This window comes from Callorhinus ursinus, unplaced genomic scaffold (genome assembly GCF_003265705.2).
Source record: "Callorhinus ursinus isolate GAN/ISIS: 27379988/994484 unplaced genomic scaffold, GSC_fseal_2.0 scaffold79, whole genome shotgun sequence".
Taxonomy (NCBI): domain Eukaryota; kingdom Metazoa; phylum Chordata; class Mammalia; order Carnivora; family Otariidae; genus Callorhinus; species Callorhinus ursinus.
Window position 1 is genome coordinate 859447 of NW_027397141.1, and position 24347 is coordinate 883793.

The 24347-nt window shown below is 40.8% G+C and overlaps 1 protein-coding gene across 4 annotated transcripts in view; it reads left to right on the forward strand.

Moving 5' to 3' along the window:
* Positions 1-24347, forward strand: part of MYO16 (myosin XVI) — a 593786-nt gene that overhangs the window by 243807 nt on the left and 325632 nt on the right. For all 4 annotated transcript variants that reach the window (XM_073887420.1, XM_073887418.1, XM_073887419.1 and 1 more), the window contains exons 7-9: positions 1387-1512; positions 14429-14504; positions 17360-17513. In XM_073887420.1, coding sequence (XP_073743521.1) covers positions 1387-1512; positions 14429-14504; positions 17360-17513 — 356 coding nt within the window. The remainder of the gene's footprint in view (positions 1-1386; positions 1513-14428; positions 14505-17359; positions 17514-24347) is intronic.

Genomic DNA, 24347 nt, shown 5'->3' on the forward strand with positions numbered 1-24347 from the left:
TCATCCTTAATGCAAGTGAACTTGACTTCGTTAGGATCAGGTGCTAACCAACAAATGGTCAGTGAAAACCTTCTCAGATCCAGATATTAGTGCTCACTGTTCAGAGTAACCTTCGAATCACCTGATTATTCAAGTAATGTAGAATAAATTTAGGAGCAGTTGAAAGATTGGTTTTCCAGGAGATCAAGTGTATAATATTATATTTCTCTAAAATACTTGGGGTGGATATTTTATTCTTGGGACTGTTTGCTAGAATATTAATGAGGCAAATTTTATATATAACAAAGTACAGGAAGATTGATGTGAAACTTAATCTCTTATTGTTTATGCCTTAAATTGGATAAATGTATTTGTTCTTTTGGTGCAATTAAGTACGAGAAATAGGCATATAAATACATGCTGTACGTTAAAGAGCAAAATTAAGTCCAGAGGTAGAAAAGCAAATGTTTTTGCTAGATTTTATTAATATATCTGTATGTGTATTTAATAAGTCCTTTGGCTTTATTGTAATTTTATCTTTGTAATAAAAAGAAGCTACAAAATTCCATGCTACAAAACCAAGAAGAAATCATTGGTTTACTGCTTTTATATTCTTTTTCTTTTGCCTTCGTTGTAGTTTCTTATTATTATGCTCATGAAATCAATCACGTAGTTACTTAATAACCTAATTTAAATTGTGCATGATGACAGTTTACTTACAAATCAAGGCTGCTGCATTGGAAACGGGAATTACCCCGTCTGAAAAGTCTGAATAGTCTCCAAACCCAGATCCCATCAATTGTAGCTCCTAAGGCTTCATTCCTAAACTTCAGGTTGCATTCATAAACTAAACTGGGAGTATGTTCACATGAGAGCTACATAATCATTTTAAGGTCTGTCAGGATCAACTCAGTCTTTCCAGTGTGCCTGCCCCTTTCTCCTATTCCTAAGCATCGAGTTGATCACATTTCCTCTTGTCATATGTGTCCTCGAATCTCCTCCAGTCGCACCAAGTACAGGGCTAGAATTCCAAAGCCAGTCCCTACATGTTTGACTTTTGGGCAAGAAGTGGTAAAGCATTCAATTATTGCATTTTGTATTTAAAAGTATTCAGATTACACTAAAGAAGAAAATAGGAATTATATGAAAAAGTGCACATTGTCAGGGTCAGAAGGAAAATAATAATTAAACCATAAGCCTTTGTTTAAAGAAGGATGATGTCCACTTATATCAAATAAATACAACTGCATGTATGTTCTTTTTTTAAAGGTATTTTAGATTTTATTTTGTTATTTATTTTATTTTATATTATTTAGATAATATTTTAGTAGCTCTCTTCAAGCCACTGAATAAACTGTTTTGATGTCACTGCTTTAAGTTATATAACAAAATATTTCTTCACTTTAGTTGCATATGGCATGTGCAAGTGGCTACAAGGAGGTGGTGTCTCTTCTCCTGGAACATGGCGGGGACCTGAATATAGCAGATAATCAGTACTGGACCCCACTTCACTTGGCAGCAAAGTATGGCCAGGTAAAATGATCTCCTACATTATTTTAAAAAAATCATTCTATAATTAATGCATCATTTCATATTTAACTTTTAAACTTCAAATTGTGTACTAGTCAGCATGAAATTTGACTTTTAATGGCATCCTGTTCATAAACAAGTATTTTCATGGTTGAACGAAAACATTGTCTTTTGGAAGGATACATAAAACACACAGTCCTCAGGATTCTGCATATCGTTGTCAAAATTGTTGGAGAAATAAGACAAAATCATAAACATTTTTCGTAGAATGGACTTATGATTTTCTTAACATTATGTAGTCCTTATAGTAGTTTATAATTTTATGAATTGTTAATTCTGTTTGTTCTCTGTAGTTAGTAGAAGTAAAGCAGAATTCCATTTTATGTTTTGGTTTTTCACTATAAATTATATTTCATCTTGACAAATGAAGGTGAATAGCAGATTTTTTTTTCTCTGAATTGGTTTTTGGTCATAGCTGATAAAACTTGAGTTAGTCTCGCACAAATGACTTTCTCACCAGGTACCATTATATCATCAGGAAGAAGCAAACTGACTTTTAAATGATTTCATGTGGGTGAATGTGGCAGCAGTGTTCATAGTAACTGATTAATTTTGAAATCTGTTTATACAATACACAATATTTTGTGTTGGAGAAAGCCTGAGTACTGTTTTGGAAGAGAATTCGTTGTTAAGTAAATGTGGAGATTTAGGTTAAACTTGTTGCTTCTCAGACATTGGTCTGGGGTAACAATCATGCCCCTTAGGTTCATTGTAAGTTAAGTCTCTTAGGTACTAACTGGTATGCAAAATATCCATCATAAAATCTGAGTACTGCAATTGTTGAAATAATTGAAGCCATTTGCATTTCACACATTTTAGAAAAAGCACATTGCTTAGTTACCCTAAGTCTTTCAAAATAATAAAAACATTGTTTGCTTTGACAACATTTCCTTTATGAAAAGTTTCATTCGTTAATAAATATTTCTAACAGGCTCTTTATTAAGTACCCCAAACTGTGTGTTTAGCAAGTGAATGTTTGTGTAAGTAAATGGATGGGTTAAGGGGAAGAGGCTGCAGATAGCTGAAGTCATCGGTCCCAGGGGTCGGGGGGGTCCCCGGTCCCCCCAGTAGATCATAGGAGTATTGGAGGATCAGTAATCTAAGTACACCACGAACACATCGGTGCTGCATTTCTAGCACCATAGCATGCCAGAAAATGCTGGGTGAGAGGTTTTGTCTTCAGTAAAAAGTAGAGAAGCAAACACAGAAGCAAGTACCTCCTTGAATACAACCTGTTGACCTATGCAGAGAAAACGGTGATTGGTGAATTATCAGAATGTGCTCATTATAGTCAGTGCTCCCTCTGGAAGGAGCTAAATCTGCAAGTGAGTGAGAGCTTGGTAAAACGTGACAGAATGCTACTTACTTCAACTCAATTAATGCTTTCATTCTACCCATTTTTTCAATTTTTCTGATTGGACTTTTAGATTTCAGATTGGGTTCATTTTAAAGAATACCAAATTGGTTCCCTTTAACCACTTTCATAAGATAATCTTAACAAGTTTTTCTAAAGACATGCCTTGGGGGTTGCCTGGGTGGCTCAGTTGTTTAAGTGTCTGCCTTCAGCTCAGGTCATGATCTCAGGGTCCTGGGATCGAGCCCCACCTTGGGCTCCCTGCTCAGTGGGGAGTCTGCTTCTCCCTCTGCCTCTGTCCCTTCTTCTTGTGCTCACTCTCTTGCACGCTCTGTCTCTCAAATAAATAAATAAAGTCTTTAAAAAAATAGACATGCCTTGGACTAAATATGTCACTATTGCTGTTATTAGACATTTAAATAATTTTTATCAGAAGCCAATATGTGGCTTTTGTTTTATTTGGTTGCAAGTCAAATGAAATATTTGGTATGAGTTGGTGTATTATATCTGTTATTGTATTTTTTGGTTCTATGATTTCCCATTTGTTTTTTATTGTAACTTCTATGTCTTTGATGGGATTACCTACTTTTTTCATTTGTTTCAAGAGGATTTGTAGTTGCTTATTGAAGCATTCTTATGAGATCTGCTTTACCCTCATCATCAGATGATTCTGGCATGATTCATCTTGTTGTTGTCAGTTCATCATCTTTTCTCATTCAAGTTGTGATTTCCTGATCTTGGTATGACAAGTCATTTTTAATTGCATTTTTGGATACTTCAGCTATTATGTTAGGAGGATCTTGGTCCTGTATAAATCTTCTATTTTAGTCAGCCTGTTTATGCTTGATATGCAGGGCCTGGTCTACTCCAATGGGTTGTGGTTCCAGTAACAGTTTAATTTTCAGACCTTTGATGTGTCATTTTGGTCCACTTGGCCTATCTGGTGCCCCTGGGGTCCTCACTGCTTCTTCTAGTGTCCCCAAAGGGGTGAAAGAAGAGGTTTTCCCAAGCCAGATTACCCCATGTCTCAGGGTGAGGTAGGGGGATCTCCACAAAAGACTTTCAGGGCTGGGGGCCCATTGGGTTATGCTCCCTCTTGCAGGTGCCCCCTCCCAGCTGCCCTTGCCTCTCATCAGGGAGGGGAGTCTCAGCTCAGTGGAAGAAGAGCACTTGCCCTGGCACTTTGTGTTAGCAGATCGTGGTGCTGGACTTACCTGATGTTGTCCGAGGGACACAGCTAAAATGTGGGAGGGATACCTCGACCCAGGCCATCTTCTGTCCCTAAGTTGGGCTGGGAAACACCGGGTATAGGCTAGCCTTCGACTGGGTGGGGTTCCTGTCCGTGATTCCTTCCTTCTGCAGGTCCTGAGCCAGTTTACCTTCCTCCTTCCCTCTTCAGAGTTCTTCTTGGGTTTATTGTAATTAACAGGGAGGATCAGAAAGAACCAGTCTAAGCTGGTATGTTTTAAAACAAGTGCTCTGTTTCAAAAGAATTACTGACTTCTGAAAGCCTCCTGAAGCTTAATAGAGAGTGAAGGAAGGAAGTTAATTTATGGTTATTTTCACATGAAACCCATCTGCGGGCAGAGGAGAAATGAAGATGCTTTTATACAATTTCCACTGTGAAGTGTCTACCAGCATCTTTGACTCTGCCTGTTGAACATGTCTCGATGTGACCGATTCTTCCTGACTCATAATTTGAAAGAGCATCTAGACATTTCTGTTCTGTGTCCTGGAAGCTGTATGATTAAAGCAGCAAGAATGAGTGGCTTTCAGAAATTCTATCCCTCAGGCACTCAGATGGAGCTCCTGATCCTTTTCCCAGTAGTTGCCTGCCCTGTCAGAGGCCAAGAGTTGTGTGTGAGAATAGGGAATTGACCTTCCAGGGGTCCACAGGAAACCCTACCCTGCAGAAATGGAAAGTTCTACCCGAGAGACTACATTTTTAAAGTGCCTGCAATTGAGCTTTATTATAGGATAAGTGTTAAAAAACAGGATTGGAGTCTGATAAAACTTGTATCAGGGAAAGAGACCTATTTGATAGAACCATGATACAAGACTAATGAATATATTAAACTAATAAAACAGGTTGGCTATATGGTAAAAAAACAAAAAGGCAGTTGGTTTTCGTAATGAAAGTAGATTTTTTTCCTTTAAATTTTTTATTGTTATGTTAATCACCATACATTACATCATTAGTTTTTGATGCAGTGTTCCATGATTCATTGTTTGTGCATAACACCCAGTGCTCCACGCAGAACGTGCCCTCTTTAATACCCATCACCAGGCTAACCCATCCCCTTACCCCCCTCCCCTCTAGAACCCTCAGTTTGTTTTTCAGAGTCCATCGTCTCTCATGGCTCATCTCCCCCTCCGATTTCCCCCCCTTCATTCTTCCCCTCCTGCTATCTTTTTTTTTCTTAACATATATTGCATTATTTGTTTCAGAGGTACAGATCTGTGATTCAACAGTCTTGCACAATTCGCAGCGCTCACCATAGCACATACCCTCCCCAATGTCTATCACCCAGCCACCCAATCCCTCCCACCCCCAACCACTCCAGCAGCCCTCAGTTTGTTTCCTGAGATTGAGAATTCCTCATATCAGTGAGATCATAGGATACATGTCTTTCTCTAATTGACTTAATGAAAGTAGATTTTTTTAAAAAGATTTTATTTATTTATTTTAGAGAGAGATCCCACTCATGTCAGTGGGGGGAGGGGCAGAGGCAGAGGGAGAAGTAGACTCCCCGCTGAGCAGGGAGCCCGACTCGGGGCTCAATCCCAGGACCCCGAGATCATGACCTGAGCTGAAGGCAGACACTTAACCAACTGATCCATCCAGGTTCCCCATGAAAGTAGATTTCTAATAATTTTAATTGACACAGTTACATTTGAGAAAAAAATAATGATTGGCATATATATGGAGCATGATAGCTGCTGTGATGTACAGAACATAAGCCCAGTACAATGGCCACCTCCTTCCTAAAGCTTCCTGGGGATTCCCATCACACACAAGTTATAGGATGCAGGAGTGGCTGATGAATAAGGCAGGAAGATTCCATGGATGGCAGTACGCTCAACCCATTACCTGCCATCTTTGAACAATTTTTCAAACTTTGGGCTTTCTGAACCTATATTTTCAACCTAGGGAAAGAGTTCTGAACTTACATGGGAAATGGTACCCAAAGCTACATTTAATTTGCAAGATGCAGAGTAATTAAGACTTATGTTTTTGTAACTACTTCTCTGGTGCATCGGTGATATTTCAAACACTCATCATTTATTAATGATAAGTGAATTAAGAAACCCTTTCCAATTGCTCCATTTATTCTTTCAAAACCAGCTGAAAAATATTTGACCCCAGCTTTTAAAAAATGTCTATATTTTTTATTCTTTCTTGCGTTTCCCAGACACTTCGCTACACAAACATCTGTATTTCATTCTGCCCAACCACGTGATGAAGCCAGGTTTGTTCTGAGGAACATGGCCTTCTCCCTGGCTCTGAAGGCCTGGCTGTGTGAACCTAACAAGGCTCACTAATTCTCCTTCCATAGAGTCTGGCCCTTCAACCAATGTGAACCGTCAAGCTCTGTTTAAAGGGGGATTCTTACATAGCTCAGGAGATTCTGGGGAATGACGAAGGCAAATGCGTGAGACGTGTGTTGAACATCACTTGGCATGTGTCCTGGTCAATTGGTCCAATTGCTAGATTTGTACAGACAGATATCCGACACAAAGGTTTCCAGAAATGGCCATGTATAGTGTTCAAATGAGGCAGATTTAAAAATGAATGTCACCTTTATCCTCTGCTTCTCTAGAAAATGACTAGCCATTGTTCAGTATTTTCTAACTCCTTATACACTTTAGTACCAAGGATAGATCTGAAGATCACATGTGTCTTTTCCATTTTGCTCCATTAACCCTGTTCAGGTGGGGTCTCCACCAGAACGTAAGCTCCGAGCAGCGAGGACTGTTTGCTTGCCCTCTGTGCTCGGTGCCCAGCAGAGTAACCAAAGGAATTGGAAGGACACATCAGTCAACCAAGAGCTCGAAGCGAAGCTCTAACATGCAGAGGCGGGGGGAAGGGGGGAGGCTTTTCTGTTAGAATATAGGACACCAAAACCAAAATACTGTTCTTCAATTCAGACTAAAAAGACAACTAAGAGACTTATGTTAATAGATTTTGAATAACTTGTATCTCGATTACTTTGTCAGGAAAATACCATATGATATATAGAATCATATTTAAAAATTATTCACCTGTAAAAATGCCATTTAGTATTCATTTTGGAAATAATAATTTAGAAATAGGTTTTATCTGAATGTCAAGTTATATGCATGGGAGATTTATAACTCTCTGAAGAAATTTACTATAAATAAATTTATCTCAATTTAGAAAAAAAAGCTTTAGAAATGCTAACATTTTAAAAGACTAATGGCATTTTTGGAGACTTTCATAGCAATTTCACTTTCTTATAAATACCTTACAAATATAAATACCTTTATGGGGAAGGTAGTTTATAATTTATAACAGTTTTTTTATTGGCATTTATCCCGGGATGGCATATATATTTTAACAGTTCCCTTTATAAATATGTTAACTTTCCGTTGAAAAAAAGGAGATGCTTGTTCTTGTCTAAAACTGGGAACTGAATAATTTATGTGACTGATGTCTTTTGGTTTCACGGTTCTTTCATGAGTTGCACATAAAATAAAATTTGATTCTATCCTGATACATATTTTTAGTGTTTCTAATAGGATTGGTCCCACTACAACAAGATAGGAAAGTAACTTCACAAACGCTAAAACCTAAATACCCTTCCCTTCAAAAGTATTTTGTGTCATACCACTCACATATCTGATGTTTAAAGGCGTTGTTTGTATTCTCAAAAACATTTTTGCCCCAGTTCATAAGAACTGAGAAACCTTCAGAGGGTTTTTATCATCATCATTATTATTATTATTATTTCTTCTTTGCTTTGGGAAAACATGAAGACCCTCTGTGGTTTTCCTGCCACCCCGCTAGCACGTGGTGTTGGCAGGCTCAGCGCTCTGTGTGTGGGTTCCCTCTCTTCTCAGTGTTTACACGTCTTTAGGGAATCTCCACCCTGCAGCCTCCGGTCCCGGATATGCTCATGGCTCTGAAAGCAGCCTCTTGTTTCCCTCTCAGCTTGCAGACCCCTGAGGCCCACCGCCCCGTGGGTGATCTCCTACCAGCCTGCCCTCCAGCTGCCCTCTTGTACAAAGGGAATGGTCAGCTCCTTTCTCAGCCCCAATGTGCTGCCTTTCTGTGTGTCATTTACTCACCACCACACTGGGCGTCATCCTTCCTCCTACCCCTCCCTGGTCTTCCAGTACTTAATAAGCCCTGAGTCCGTGGGCTTCCACCTAGGAAGAGTGTGGGGCTCTGTGAGGTGTAACCTCATCCCTACCCGGGGATCTGCTGGCCTGCCTGCCCCACCCCCAGTCCCTCTGCACACGTAAGCTTTGTCAGGTATCATCACAGCATCTCACACAACAGCCTTTGCCCTGCCGGGGACAGGAAACACGCACTCCGTAGCGCAGTTTGCGAGCCCCATGCGCCTGGACTTCTGCTTCCTTCTCCAGCTTCACTCCCCCGCCTCCCCCATCAGGCTGGCGCACACAGCCGCACTCAGCCACTTCCGATTTCCGGACAAGGCCACCATGTGCCTCCTTTCCTGCTCTTTGCTCTTCCTGATATTAAGTGGTTCAGTCTTACTTACATGGAGGACCACACGGAGATGCCACTTCAGTGGCCCCTCTCCCAGTTTCCTGAATTCCAGTGAGGACACTCCCCCGTGCATCCGATGTGATCCCTGTGTCTCTGCACCTTGTCACTTACCACAGCGGGCTGCAACTGCCCCTTCATTTGTCTGCACTGTCCTCCCGTCTGTAACGACCAAGTGTGAAGACAACGAACGCCCTTTCTTATCAGCACAGGGTCCGACCCCGGACGCGTAGCTCCTCCCTGAACGAGGGAGCCCGTGTCTGCCCTAGAGCGGCAGGTGCCTGTCGGTCCAGCAGACTGTGGCTGCACCTGAGCCGCGATCCCACAAGCCCACACGTGCGTTGGTTAGTGGGAGGGATGGGTCCCCGGGTGCACATATCTGTCCCCGGTGCTCCAAAGAAACAGCATGTGGGCAGAGGGAGTCCAGCCAAGGGTGAGCAGCACGGGCAACACCTGTTAGGTAGCCTAAAAGGTCCTCAAGGAGTCTGACCAGGAGGGGATGCAGCAGAAGGAGGCTGCCACCTGGGCGGGAGGAAGGACCGGCAGATACTGGTGGGACTGGAGAGCCTGTGTTTTCAGGGCTGGAGGCAGAACTCTTATGTTTAATGTGGAATCACAGTTGGGCCACATATAGGGATAATATTAAGAATTTATTAGATGGTTTTATATTTTACATCTGAAATCCTTCAGGGGGTTCTGAGTTGGAGGCATTTACACATTACAATGCAGAGCCTGCACCAAGGAGGTAGGATGTGCACCTTGTGAGTTCTGGGACCTTAACACTTCAGTTTCTTGTTACTAGATCAAGTGAAACAGTCTCTTCTAGTGTCCCAACTGGAAACCAGCTACGTCCAAACACTCATTGCCATTGTTCAACTCTTTAAAGAGGTAATTTAAATGACCATCGAGGAATTAATTTTGCTGAATTTATCCACACTGAAGGACAACTTTCCAAAGCATGAATAAAGTCCTTATCCAGTGAAACTTGTGTGGATTTATATTTCAGCTTAAGTACATTTTCAGTTAGCCTGTAGGGTGTCCGTTTCCACACTCACCACCTGCAACACACACACACACACACACACACTCTCTCTCTCTCTCTCTCTCTCTCTCACTCACTCACTCACCTTATCCTCTGGAGCCTTTGGTGATTATAACGTTTTTGTACTAGTGATGAATTCTTACTGGGTTATGCACTCAACCTGTTCGCATTGGAAGCAATTTACCTAAAGGTCTTTTGTGAGGGTAAAGCAAATGTTCCATGTTCCAGAGGAGAGTAAGTGAAATTAGCACGGGCCTGTTTAATTTAGTTCTGTGATGTGCCTCTCCGATTTCTGATTGGAAGCACATGGGGAAAACTGGCTCTAAAAAAAGAAAGGAATTCCCCAAATGAGAGAAACGTCCTCGTTCCACACATGAATGCCTCTTTGTATGGGCCTGAAATAAAATGGAGTTGCTTTTATTGCTAAAGATTTTCATGTAGGAAACATTTTGCTTTTATTACTGAAATGCTTTCTGTGGTTCCAGTTGAAGCTGTGGAGAGAAGTGGTTTGCTGAGTGATGGCACACATTTCTCTTTGGAGGCCTGGACACACTGAATTGAATTTAGAAATGCAAAGGGATTGTTAGGCGTCTGTCTGACATTTTTGCAGTGATACGAAAGCATTTAGGTTTATTACTATTCTTTCAAATTTGGGAAAACCAAAGGCAGTCTTAGCTCATTTTTGGCTTTTTTTTTTCTTCTTCCTTTCCTTCCTTTGTCCTTCCTTCCCTCCAGTGGTCCATCTTCCTTTCCTTCTTCTCTTTCATGTGGTTTAAACACAAGCACATCACTCTCATCTTTAATATAAAACAAAACTCTTTCCTGTACCTATTTTAATGTCCTGGGAATCTGCTCTATATATTTTATCTTTCAGATTTCAAGAGAATGGCTCTTGCTTTAGTAAACTCTCTATTTGGAAATGAAAATAAACTTCTACATATAGGCACTGTAACATAATTTAAATGTTACTGGTAGAATCCGTGTTCTGCAAAACCAAATGCCAATTTTGAATGGGCTTTGGGAAAGCTAACAATGAGTAGATTACTTAAAACCTAATTGATTTTTTTTAATGAAAATTCTAACAAGAACAATCATTGGTGGGTGGGGAGATGCCTTGGTGTGCCTGGATGCGAAGCGGAGAACCACAACACATGTTACAAAAGCAAGACCCAAGACTGGAAAAGCCAGTGTCGTTCTTATCAATATAATAAAGCAAGAAATAGAAACAAAGGACAGAGTTGGGGAAGGAGGAAGGAGGATAAGAAGGCCAAAGGAATCAGCAGAATAATGGAAAGACTAGACCCATTAAGTGCATTTATCAAGTTGTTTACAGTGGCATTAAAAACTTAAAATATATAATAATATAGTTAACAAAATATTTTAACAAAAGATTTCTACACTGAAAACTATGGAACACCGCAGTGAGGGATTAAATAAGACCCAAGTAAATGGAGGAGTAAGCCATAATCATGTGTTTTGACAGTGAATATTTTTAAGATATTTGTGGAAGGCTGAATAGTGGCCCCCAGAGATGTCCACACCCTAAACCTCAAAACCTGTCAATATGTTTGTTCACTGAAAAGGCAAAAGAACTTTGCAATTGCAATTAGTTACAGACTTTGAGATGGCAAGAGTTTCCTGGATTTCCCAGGTGGGCCCAGTCTCATCACGTGGGTCTTTAAAAGCAGAGAACCATTCCTGGCTCGGGGTCCTCCTGCGATGTGCCTATGCAAAAATGGGCAGACACCTGCAATATTGTTGTCTTGAAGATGAGGGAAGGGACCACAAGCCAAGGAACGTGAGTTGCCTCTAGAAGCTAGAAAAGGCAAGGAACACATTTGCCCCGAGAGCCAAAGGAAACATAGTGCTGCTGACACCCTGATTTTAACCCAGTGAGACCTGTGTCAGACTGCTGACCTACAGAATTGTAAGATAATATTTTTTTCATTTAAACCACTAAATTTGTGATATTTTAAAAAACCATACAAAATTAATATGGTATCCATTTAAAGCAATTCCAATCAAAATCTTAAACCCTTTTTTTCAGAAATTGAAAAGTTCATTCTAAATTTTTTTTTTTTTTTTTGACAGAGAGAGACACAGCGAGAGAGGGAACACAAGCAGGGGGAGACGGAGAGGGAGAAGCAGGCTTCCCGCGGAGCAGGGAGCCTGATGCGGGACTCGATCCCAGGACCCCGGGATCATGACCCGAGCTGAAGGCAGACGCTCAACTGACTTGAGCCACCCTGGCGCCCCCATTCTAAAATTTATATGGAGATACAAAATACCTAAATAGACAAAATCATCTTAAAAAAGAAAATTACAGGCTTTTTTCAAGACTTACTATAAGTCTTTCACTTATAAGATTTCAGTACTGGCTATAAGCTACACTAATCAAAGTAGTTAGGAAATGTAGTAAGGACAGACAAATAGATCAGTGAAACATGCAGGAACACATATAGTCAATTAATTTTCTACAAAGGTACCAAAACAATTCAGTAAGAGAAAAAAGGTCTTTTTAAGAAATATTGCTGAAAAACGAATGGGTGATGGACCAAAATAAATTTGAACCTTCCTCTGTCATTTGCGAAAACTCACTTGAGATGGACCATAAATATAAAAGTTAAAATTATAAAGCCTTTAGGAGAAAATATAGTATGGTATTGTCATGGCCTTTGAGTGGGCAAAGAGTTATTTTGAACATAAAGAGTACTGAGCACTTGAGAAAAAAATACAGATGTTGCACTTTCACAAAAGCAAAACAAAGTTAAAATATTCTTCTGGTCTTAAAAAAACATTTTCAAGAATATGAACAAGCAAGCACGGGAGGAACTATTTGTAATACACATACCTGACAGATGTATCTAGAACATATAAGAGCATAAATCACTAATACAAAGATAAACACTCCAGTAATAAATGGGCAAAGAAGTCCTGAACAGACACTTCACCAAAGAAAGTCTAGGAGGGGCCACTAAACACATGGAGGGGTGTTCAGTGTCTTTTGTCATCATGGAAATAAGTTAAAGTAGACTGAAATATTTCTTCATTCCCAGTATGATAGCTAACTTTTTAAAAAGTAACAGTGTCAAATGTTGGAATGTGAATCTAGTGATATGTAAATGCACAATAACAAAATTATTAAATAGAATGTGGTGCAACAGGAACTCTTGTTGGGTATGGGGGTGGACATTTGAGCTCTTTGGAAAACTGTTGGAGCTATCTAAGCCACTTTGATGATGTCCAAACCTTTATCCCAGCAATTTCAGTCCTATGTGCATCTGTCCTGAAGAGAGATCCTTGCTCACGTGCACCAAGAAAGATAAATGAGAATATTTGTAGCAACGTTATTTGTAAAAATAAATGGCTGCAAATGGCTTGAATGTCCAGTGAGGAAGGCAGGTTAATTCTGATATATTTGTACGGTGTAGTTATGTGCAGCCGAGAAAATGAATAAATCTTGTTTCGATCCATCACCTTTGAAGATTCTCAAGAATGCCGTCATGAAAGCAAGGCATCAGTGAATATACACACTAGGATTTCACTTCTCTAAATGTCACAAACAGATAAAGCTGAGCAATATGTTGTTTGGGGGGTACTCCTGTACGTAAGGGTTAAACATATAAAGAAATCATAGCCCCAAATAGCCCAGATTTCATGAGAGTGGTCAACTCTGGGAAATAGGGAGAGGGATAATTTGGGGAAGAAACACAGAAAGATACCATGAATGACCTATTTTAAAAAGTTGGGGGGCGCCTGGGTGGCTCAGTCAGTTTAGTGTCTGACTTTTGATTTCTGCTCAGGTCATGATCTCAGGGTCGTGGGATTGAGCCCCACATTGGGCTCTGCACTAAGCGGGGAGTCTGCTTGGGATTCCCTCTCTCCCTTTCCTTCTTCTTTTTCCCTCCAAGCTCTCCCTCTCTAAAATAAGTAACTCTTTTAAAAAACAGTTGGATAGGGCACCTGGGTGGCTCAGTTGGTTAAGCGACTGCCTTCGGCTCAGGTCATGATCCTGGAGTCCCGGGATCGAGTCCCGCATCGGGCTCCCTGCTCGGCGGGGAGTCTGCTCCCTCTGACCCTCCCCCCTCTCATGCTTTCTCTCTCATTCTCTCTCTCTCTCTCTCTCTCTCAAATAAACAAATAAAATCTTAAAAAAAAGTTGGATACACTGGAAATTATTTCATTACTTCTCTTTCAATGGCTCATGCACACATATATATATACTCTTTGAATTTATATTTTATAATAAGACTTAAAGAATATATTAGCCTCTCATCAAGTTGCTTTCTTTTTTTATAGCTCGAGTTACATTTAAGTTTTCCTAACTCCCCCGTGACTTTAGTTCATATTTGTCTGTGGGGCTGCAGTGATTGGACAGGACCAGTGAGACGTTAATGAGTCGCTCAATTAAAACAAAACACATATAACATGTAATTCCTCCCACAAGATGCCCTAAAATAAACCTGAAAGGCGTTAAGTGAGCCTTTTCAAATCCCCAGCAATTTATTCCTCATTTGATAAGTAATTTTTGGTTTGAATGTCTGTTATCTTTTTAAAAGGAACTGGGAAAACTGGAAGCGGAGAGAGTAAGAAACGTTTAGGGTGGGATATGCTCATGCCTTCTCCCTCCAGCAGGCTGGAAGCGCCCTGGAGACCACCCCTGTGTACCACTCCCTGATGAATCTTATTTCAGTGAACTTTACTGTTTCAGACAAACCTGGTGAAGCTTCTTCTGATGCATCAGGCAAATCCAAACCTTCTGAACTGCAATGAAGAGAAGCCCTCAGGTAGGTTATGAGCATCCTGGGATCATGGAGCGGTTACTGACTCCTTCCTGTCCTACGGGAACTTGTTCATCCATCATTAACGTGGCTGCCGAGCGAGTCAGCCTCCCCTGAGAATCTCTGTGCAGATGCTCCATTTGGGCACTGTTCCCAAACCCCCATGCCCACCTCCTGCACAAGAGGGCATTACAGGATGGTTCTGATCATTGGGGGCCCTTGTACTTCCCTGAAATTTGCTTTTGAGGTTTTCAACTTCCTGCACGGTGATTCCTTCAATGTCACTTACTTTCAAATATACTTTTGCTGTCATTTAATGGGTTTCTTATCGTTTCAAGTACATACTTGTTCATCAGGGTAATTTTAAATAATAATCTTTTTTTTTCAGCACAGATAGTATACTGCAAGGAATCGAGACTGACATCCTCAAGCTAATTTAAAGTTTTCAGAATCTTAATTTAATGTTACTATTTCTGATAAGTATCTTTTGAACATTTCTAGAGTTCTTTTTACCACTGTTCTTCAATAATACTCATCTACTAATTTAAGAACATGGATGTTGCATTCATTTTCTAGCTTTTATAATTTGACAACAAATTTACTCAGAAGTTTTTTGTTTATTAAAAATGAAAATTCTAAGTAACAGAGAAAAGTGTAGCATAGGTAAAAAAATAATATGAAAAGCTTGAAGGTCATAATTGAGCTAAAATAACTTAATTCTACTTACTCTTGTTACCATACCTCTAATAACCTAAAAGCACATTATGCCTGAGATTTCTCATTGGATGTACTTACAGGAATATGATTACATGATAAACCTCCAGCTTAAGACAGGATGAGAGATTTGCTCTTATTATTTTATTGGAGTTAAATATTGTTTAATGTTTATTCATCTTACCTGCTAAAATAAACTGAAGATTTAACAAATGAAGCTCTAAGATAGTGTTATAGTTTCAAACTTTGGAATCAGGCTGATGTTAATGATAGTGTAGTAACCTTAGTATTAATGACAAAAGCATGTCTAGTGACAAATATTAAAAGAGCAAATAGAAATTTGTGGGCTTTTTCTATTTGTTTAATGTATTTATTGTGAAATATGTCACATCCTCTGTTTACTGTAGTTCTAACAGATCACATTTGTCAAGTTCATATCCCTGGCTTCTTTCCCAGAGAAGAGAATATACAATTGATCCTTGACCACATGGACTCCCATGTGTCACACTTATACCTTTTAGGTCTAGTGTGTTAGACCTAAATGTGCCAAAATGGACACCCGAGGCAACCCACAGTCTTAGAGCCCAGGACGTGACTAAATGTCTGGTCTAGTCTCAGCCCTGTCCACCTCAGGATGGGATAGCTGTCTTAGACACTTTGCCTGTGTTGGCCATGCCTAGTCCACCATCAGTGTAACCCATTTTCCATGCCTTGTTGGTCAAGAGAGACACAGTGATGGGCTGATAGAAGACTCTCAATGGTCACTTGTTGATTGAAGGAAAATAGTTCTTTCACACACGAGGGAACAAAGAGCTATAATGCGGTGAGAGTTTCAAGTAAATGCAGGAGGTACCAACATCTAATCCAGCAGCAAGAAAAATGAACCGGATAACATAATAGCACAGAGAACAGGAAAGTAGACCAAGCAAATGAAAATCGTCATCAGTATTCTATTCTATTCTTGCTATTTTGTGTTCCTTGAATTTGGAGTGGATACAGAAAAAATTATCTGGGGGACAAAAGCAGTTTGGGGTGTAGTTGTTAGGTGGGACAGAAATATCACCCAAGGTGAGGAGGCCAAGCTGCCTCCTCCTCGTTACTGGATATGATTTAACCTAGAGCAAATGGTGATAAAATCTTGGCATAAACATCTTCTTATGGTGGCTGAATTAACTCATCCAGCCCATCAAGCCTCATAACTCGAATTTGTAGACACAGGTGGTCATGCACTTTAGTCAGGAGGATTGAAAAGGAGCAGTTTTGTCCATTAGGTTCCTAATTGTTATTATTGTGAATTTTTCTTCAAGATCTTTTGACTTCCAGTTTCGATTGTTAGTAAGGGGTGCCTGGGTGGCTCAGTTGGTTAAACGACTGCCTTCGGCTCAGGTCATGATCCTGGAGACCCGGGATCGAGTCCCGCATCGGGCTCCCTGCTCGGCGGGGAGTCTGCTTCTCCCTCTGACCCTCTTCCCTCTCGTGCTCTCTATCTCTCATTCTCTCTCTCTCAAATAAATAAATAAAATCTTTAAAAAAAAAAGTAAGTGTTAATTTGATTCATGCCCATCTATCTATATTGCTGCCCCAGTATATTCAGATGTTACTGTTAACACATATTGTATAAGGGAATATAATTGTAGTTCAGATTGGAAAAACAGATCACAGAGGTTAGACTCACTGTTTTCATAGTGCAACTATGTATTTATTTGTACATCTACAAATGGATGCTTCTAGAATGCCTACTCCAAGTTTTATAGTAACCCGGTCTTTGGGAATGTGTAACTATTTTCACCAACTTGATTCTTATTCATCAAGATGAGGGAAGAGTTGTACTGAGAATAAAATGACATCAGGTTCTTTCAAGCTTAGCTTCTCCGTGATTTTACGTTTTATACATCACCACTCGGTGAATATTATTTTTATATTTTTTCATTTCATTTGTAATTAAATATGCCACTGATACAAAACACAATCGTCTTTTAAAATGGCAGTCCTGCAATTTTATTCCTACCATAAACTTTTAGTGTTTTTCATTTTGCTCTAGGTGTTGATCAGTTTTCATGTTTTAAGCACACCAGAATCATTGAAAGGGAACAGTTTTCTGTGATCTCAGCATCCGCTTTTTCTGATGTTCCTGTTGTTTCTTGTAGATATCGCCGCATCTGAGTTTATTGAGGAAATGCTGTTGAAAGCCGAAGTTGCCTGGGAAGAAAGGGTAAAAGAGCATTTATCTGTTCCTGCCTTGGCCTCCGAGGAGCCCTATGAAGAGATCCTCCATGACCTCCCAGCTCTCTCCAGCAAGCTGTAAGTGCCTTCACTGTAAAGTGCTAACATCGTAGATCTTGCTCATGGAAGAGTTGATTATTTTCTCTGCCATCCCTGCTGACCATTTTATAGTCAGTATTAAGATGGACTCATAACTAAATTGAAGCTGAATGTTAACATCTTTACCAAAAAATACTTGTTGACAATGATGAGTTTAGCCTAATTTTCTGAGAAATCCTCTGAATTCTTTTAAACACTATTATTTTATTTAGTTATTAGATCAGGTTTGTCACCATGAGACCAAAGATGATATTTTAAACATACTCCACGTTTTTAGCTAAACTGATTTGTAAGATTCCTAGTGACTATGGTAATGGCTAAATTCCTCAAGTAGGAAATACAAATATTCACTTTTTTCTCTCTAAAGTACAAAACTTAACGATTTCCGATTGTCTAAAATATCTCCTAAATACTGATACATATACTACAACAAAGATGAACCTCGAAAACGTTATGCTGAGCGAGTGAAGCCAGACACCAAAGGCCACATATCGTATGATCCCATTTGCATGAGATGTGGAGAATGGGCAAGTCCATAGAAACAGAAAGGATATTAGTGGTTGCCAGGAGTGGGGACAGGGGGCAATGGGGAATGACTCTTACTGGATATGAGGTTTCTTTTGGGGATGATGGAAATGTTCTAGAAGTAAATGTGATGCTTACACAAATTTGTGAATATGCTAAAAAAAAAAAGGCACTGGATTGTAAAGTTTAAAAGTGTGAATTTTGTGCTAGGTGGATCCTATCTCAACAAAAGAAGGAAATACACAAGGAAAAAATATTTCAGGTTGAAAACAACATTTTTTAACACGCCGTTCTTTTTTTAAAAATTTATTTATTTATTTTAGAGAGAGCGGAAGCAGAGGGGAGAGGGAGAGGGAGAGACTCCCAAGCAGACTCCACGATGAACTGGGAACATAAATCATGACCTCAGCCGAAACCAAGAGTCGGACGTTCAACCGACTGAGCCAGCCAGGTGCCCCTAACACGTTGTTCTTTTGATAGAGAACATATATGAAATGAATCAGAGCATTGGCAGGATTAACAGAAAACATACACGTGTTTCTTTCACAGATCTCTTGTGCATCATTTACAAAGCAGCATTTCTTCACACACTAGTTGCTGGAGTCAGTGGTTTAGCCCCGGTGTGCAGGAAGGTTTGGTCTTCTGTCTCTCTCCTCACCTCAGCATCACTGAGTTTTCCCCAAACCATTTCTATCCTTTCCCTCCATTAAAATAAACAAATGCTATTGTTCTGTGAAAATCCAAGTTGCCCTGGTTTAAACCAAGCGCCTTCTTGAATGGTTTGATAACCTGAATTTTTAAATGTGAAGCCTGCCCTTCAGCTCTTTCTAGAAGTTCCTCAGCTTTAGGAAGGTGAAGAAGGAATTAGAACAAAATAAAACTCCTGGAAGAAGGGGAAAGAGCAAGTAGGCCTTGTCACGTTGGCCAGTTTTCCTTGGCTCCAGGTAGGAGCAAGCACTCCCATGAAGCTCGTGGCTTCTTTGATCTCATTACTTTGCCCAAGAAAGGATAGTGTGTATTCATCGGTATGAGAAGCATACGATTTGAAAGAACTGATTCAGACTTCTCTTCTTCTCCATGTAATCTGTGTTTATCTTCAGAAAGTCTCTTTTCCCACCTTTTATCAGCAGCCCTCTTTCTGAGGACTTAACCCACATTACCTCATCTGAATTATTATCGCCTATCTTTCAATTTTCAATCCAACTTCCTATTCCTTTGCCTTCTATAGTTAACGCACTCCTTTTACATTTTCCTAGGATATATTTTGCTAAATTTTTAACAAATAGTTGAGTGGTTTCTGATATCTCAGCATACAAGTCAAATTCTCTTTCCAGTATCAACTCCTGTTGTCTTGAGAGGCTCTGTGTGCTGAATCATGAGTTAGGATAAGAACGTCACTCCCGCTATACTCCACTGTTAACAGCCACCCTGTCTTTGGTGAAACATTTAATCACGAGGAAAATCCTGTATTATTGAATTATTTCATATTCCATGTTTCTAAGATAATCTTCTGTTAAGTGAACAATTTTAAGGGGTCTGTTTGTTGCCTCACTTTCAAGTTCATGAGCAGGCTAGACTTAACTCCAGAGCCCTCCCAGCGACAGTCTTTCCTGTCTGTAAAGCTTTCAGGCTTCCTCTGTCTGCTTTAAAATTGCAACAACTGTTGTCGTACTTGACTGCCATTCCCCCTTCTGTTCTTTCTTGCCTTCTGGTCTCCTCCCCGTGCTGTCTCTCGTGTCCTGCCTTGGATCTCAGTGTTGTGCATGCCGTGGTCGCCACAAACAAGACGGCTGTGGTGGCATGCGCCCTGTGGTGTTGGAACATGGGAATGCCCTGCCAGGGTCTGTCATCCCTGGAACGTTTGATGTGTGCCAATGTCTGCTGCGAGTACTCTATTTCATGGGGTCCTGGAGTTGGAATCCACAGCGATTCCGCCTAGTACCTGGCGGGGTGGAGTCATTTGCTGAACAGTTGTGGGTGTTGAGCGATTCACGCCAACAGTTGACGGTTCCCATGTGGCGACCAGACATCAGGATTTGTGCAGAGTGTTTGTGTGGGTCATTGCCTTTAATCCGCAGAACAACACAAGTATGCTCTTTCTTTCATTTTTTGTTGTTGTTAATTTTTTAATTTGAATATTGTTGACGCACAATGTTACATTAGTTCCAGGCGTACAACATAGTGATTGAACATCACTATATGCCGTGCTCACTACAAGTGTAGTCACTGTGCATCACCAGACAACGCCATTACAGTATCATCCACTATATTCCCTTTGCTGTATCGTATCCCTGTGACGTTTCTCTTTATTTATAATTTTTTTCAGTTTCAGTATATTGACACACACAACACAAAGATTTCTTTTTAAAATTTTTTATTTAAATCCCATTTCGTTAACATACAGTGTATTATTAGTTTCAGCGGTAACACAAACACTTTCTGTTCTATCCCCATGTTATGCATCCCTGTCTGAGACTCAGAACTCAAGTAACTTGACTCATGTCACACACATGTACCCACTCTCCCATTGTTTCAGCAAGGAGGTCATTTTTATTTCAAATTGAAAACTTCTAATTTGGCCTGAAAGAGGAGATTGTGGATCTGAGTTTCCCTGTTATGGTCAGTCAACTTTAGGTGTGGAGTATTGTCAAGTTAGCATAAGTGTTTCTTCGTATGACAACTTAAGGAGATCGTCTGTAATTAGGAAGACATTTCCCATCTGCAGAAATGAGAAGCATGAAGGCTCCTCGCAATACAGTTGACCGCTGATCTGCTTTTAAGCTGAAGCTCAAGTCAAATGAAACAACATGGGGCCATATTTCCCATCTGGGGCCATGTTATTTATCAAACCCTTGGTCTGTCTTGCTCTGAGTGTCTACACGCACTCCCCGAGGCGACCTGTGAGGCCGTGTGCTGTGGTCCTTATGGACGGAGACCCAGAGCCACACATCCTGGTTCAGATGCTAGCTTGCACCTGCTGGCTCTCTGACTTCAGCAGTTTAGTCAGAGTCTTTGCCACATGTTGCCTCCAGTGTAAAATGTGGGTGCTGTATAGTAAAGAATTTGTCCGGGCCTTTCTCCTTGCTTCCTGGGAGGGAAGATGCTCAGCCCTTGGGATTCCCAGGCCATAGGACTGGCTCTGTTGTCCGGGATTCCTGGGATCACACTTGAATTTATGCTCACAAGGTGCCTCATGGTGGGGGCTGGTCATACCAGAAAACCTAGTGCTGGGATGGAATGACTGAGCAGTGAGCCAGCCTGGCCTCCGGGAGGCCATCATGTCTACGGAACCAAACCTCAAGGAAGACTCTGCAAGCCCAGTGGAGCTTCCTGGTTGGTGAACACCTCTGTGTGCTTGGGGTGTGATGTGCCTTGATTCCCACACCTCACCCTGCGTGTCTGTGTGCATGGCTGATCCTGATTCGTACCTTCCCTAAGAAAGCTGTAATAGTAAGTATAGTGCATTCCTGAGCTCTGCGAGTTGTTCTAATGAATTATTAAACCTGAGGGAGCTGTGGGAGCCCCTGAGCTGGTAGCTCGTGGGTCAGAAATGTGGGTGAGCATGGAGACTCCCAAAGTGGTGGCTGTGTCTGCAGGGAGGACAGCCTTGCCCTGAATTTGTGGGGTCCATGCTATAGGTAGTCAGTGTCAGAATTGAGCTGCAGTCCATGGGTGGTGATGGTAGTGGTCAGAAATGTCTCCTGAGGTGGTTCTCGATGACTCCATGACTTAATATTTTTGAAAGACAGCAGTATCTGGCTCGTTGTGATACCACATAAGTGCTTGAGAAATGACAGAAAGAAAAGCAGATGTTCTTCATTCATCTGTGATTGTCAGCATCATCATCTAAAGAATAAAGGCCTTCTAGCTCTAAACTAAAACAATAAAATTAAGCTTTCAGTTTGGTGCTTTCAAACTGAGTATGACCATATAGAGAAAAACGTATTTTCTAAGGAGCTAGACGGAAAAATCCAATCTCAGAGAAGACCAGCTTTGGTGTGGGTGCATCCTTTTAGTAGGTTGCTTGGGGCTGGCTCTCTGGGGCTTCTGAGTCAGATAGCACCTGGGGTGGAGAGATGATGTGACTGGGAAGAGTCTGCAAAGAGTGGAAAGAGGCAGACCTGAGCGGGTCTGAGAACACAAGGACAAGGCGCTGGGGGTAGGTGGGTCCCAAGGTGCATAGGCCAAGCGGCCATTGATGAGGAGAAATACCCTGTGGGGATTCGTAAGAGGCAGAGTATGAGTTTTGCAATGTGTCCTTCTGGACCTCAGTAAAACCTGAGACTCATGATAGGCTTGGAGTAGATGTTATGGAAAGCCTCGAAGGGGCTACGTTCTATGAAACAAGCCCAACATGCATTTATTTAAAAGCAAGCCAACTGTCTGTGGCTACATAGGGATGTGTCCTGTGGCCTTTGTCGCTCAATGAAAACAAATACGATTCGCATATCCATGCAATTTCAGTAATCATTTCCCTTGATCTTCACTCAAACTCCATGACTGAGGGTGGGTGGACGTAATCATCTCCATCTTATTTAGGGAGAAACAGAAACCCGGAGGGGTGACAGATGCAAGGAGATAGTGAGTGAGTAACGGCTGCAGTTGGAGCCACAGCCTTCGGAGTCGTCGCTCGTGCTCTCCAGCCTGAGGCAGGAACAGGCTCAGGAAGGTTGTCTTGAGTATCTCCCCAGGCTCATGGTGTGCACAGTCCTGTTGTACAAATCTATAAAAAACAGTGACGTTGCAAATGAGGGACATGGCCTTTGACCCAGGCCTCACCACCACACCTGGGGGCCTTCTTTACAGAAATTGTCTCCTGGTAATTTAGACCAGGACTCTTGGATAAGCAATCCGGAAAAGTGCATTTTTACTCCTAGAGCCTGAGCACGGTTGTGCTGCAACCATTAATTTCCAGGCTCCTGATGGTTGAACACTACCTCTCTGGTTATTCCTGCGAGGCGTTGTTCTTGTACCTTTACTCCTGACCTGAATGACCTGACCATTTTCAGAATCAGCGCAGCTCCTGGGACCATTTTGCAGTAAAATAGTACCACCTGAGATAAAGTTGGACCAGATTCCCGGCCCTGGATTCTTCAGAGACTTTGGAAAAAGCTCTGTGTTACAAAAGTGTCGATAAAGCGAGTCCATCTCTTCAGTGTGAATTTAGACATGGATTCTGTGGTCCAGAGGGGGACAGAGAGAAATGTCACACAATACAGGGACATCATGAAACCTTGAGAATTATTTAATATGATTTCCAACTTTAAACCATTTACACTATCCCTCAAGCGTGGTTGAATAACTAGTTGGTTTTCCCAAGTTGGTCGAGAACTAGACTCAGCTTAAGGGGAAGGTAGAGGGAGGGGGCAGACATTTCCATGTCTATTCATTTCCTTTTCCTACAGTTGAAAGTGCTCCAGAGCTGGAAACTCACTACCTTTCAAAGCAGCTTATTCCACCCGCCACCAAACACACACATCATTTTCTTCACTTTTTATCTTCGGTGCTGACGTGCGCACATACACTGCACACACTGCGTGTGTTCTGGAGCTTGCTCGAGTAACTTACGTAAGTTTTACCAAATTCTGTCAAATTTACTTACTAAAAATGTCTGAAAATGCTGATTATTAAGTATTTCCTTGACTCGAATGATGATAATATCATTTCATATAAATATCATTCATTAAATACCTATTCAGAAAAATAAATATATGCTGGACAGTCACTTCTCACAGTATAACACAGCATATGCAGAAACTCATGTATTCACAGAGCTGCTGCATTCAGCTTGTTTTAAATTAGATTTTTTAAAAATTTCTTCACAGATACCTGTTGAGAACTGCTAAATGAATATAAAATGTCTTAAAAACAGTGTCATTTCCAATTCAACCGCAAGAGACGCATTGATTTTTTTTTTTTTTTAAATAGGGGCCACACCTAGCATGGGTCCCAACATGGGGCTTGAACTCAGGAGTGTGAGATCAATACTTGTGCTGAAATCAAGTCAGAGGCTTAACCGACTGAGCCACCCAAGCCCCTGACATTTTTGCTTTTTTAACACAAGTAATATTTTACCAACGTGTTTTTTCTTAAATGTATTTTTTATCACAAAAACTAAAGTCATTTTTTGGGGGACACAGATATAAATTAACTCAAAGCTCTCCAAGAACTGTTTCATTCAGAATTAAGCTTTCCATCATTATTTTGTAGATGGCGAAAAACCCAAATTCCTTATAGTAAATAATTTATGTAGCTGTGTTCTTAGGATTAAAATTGAGAACTATCTAT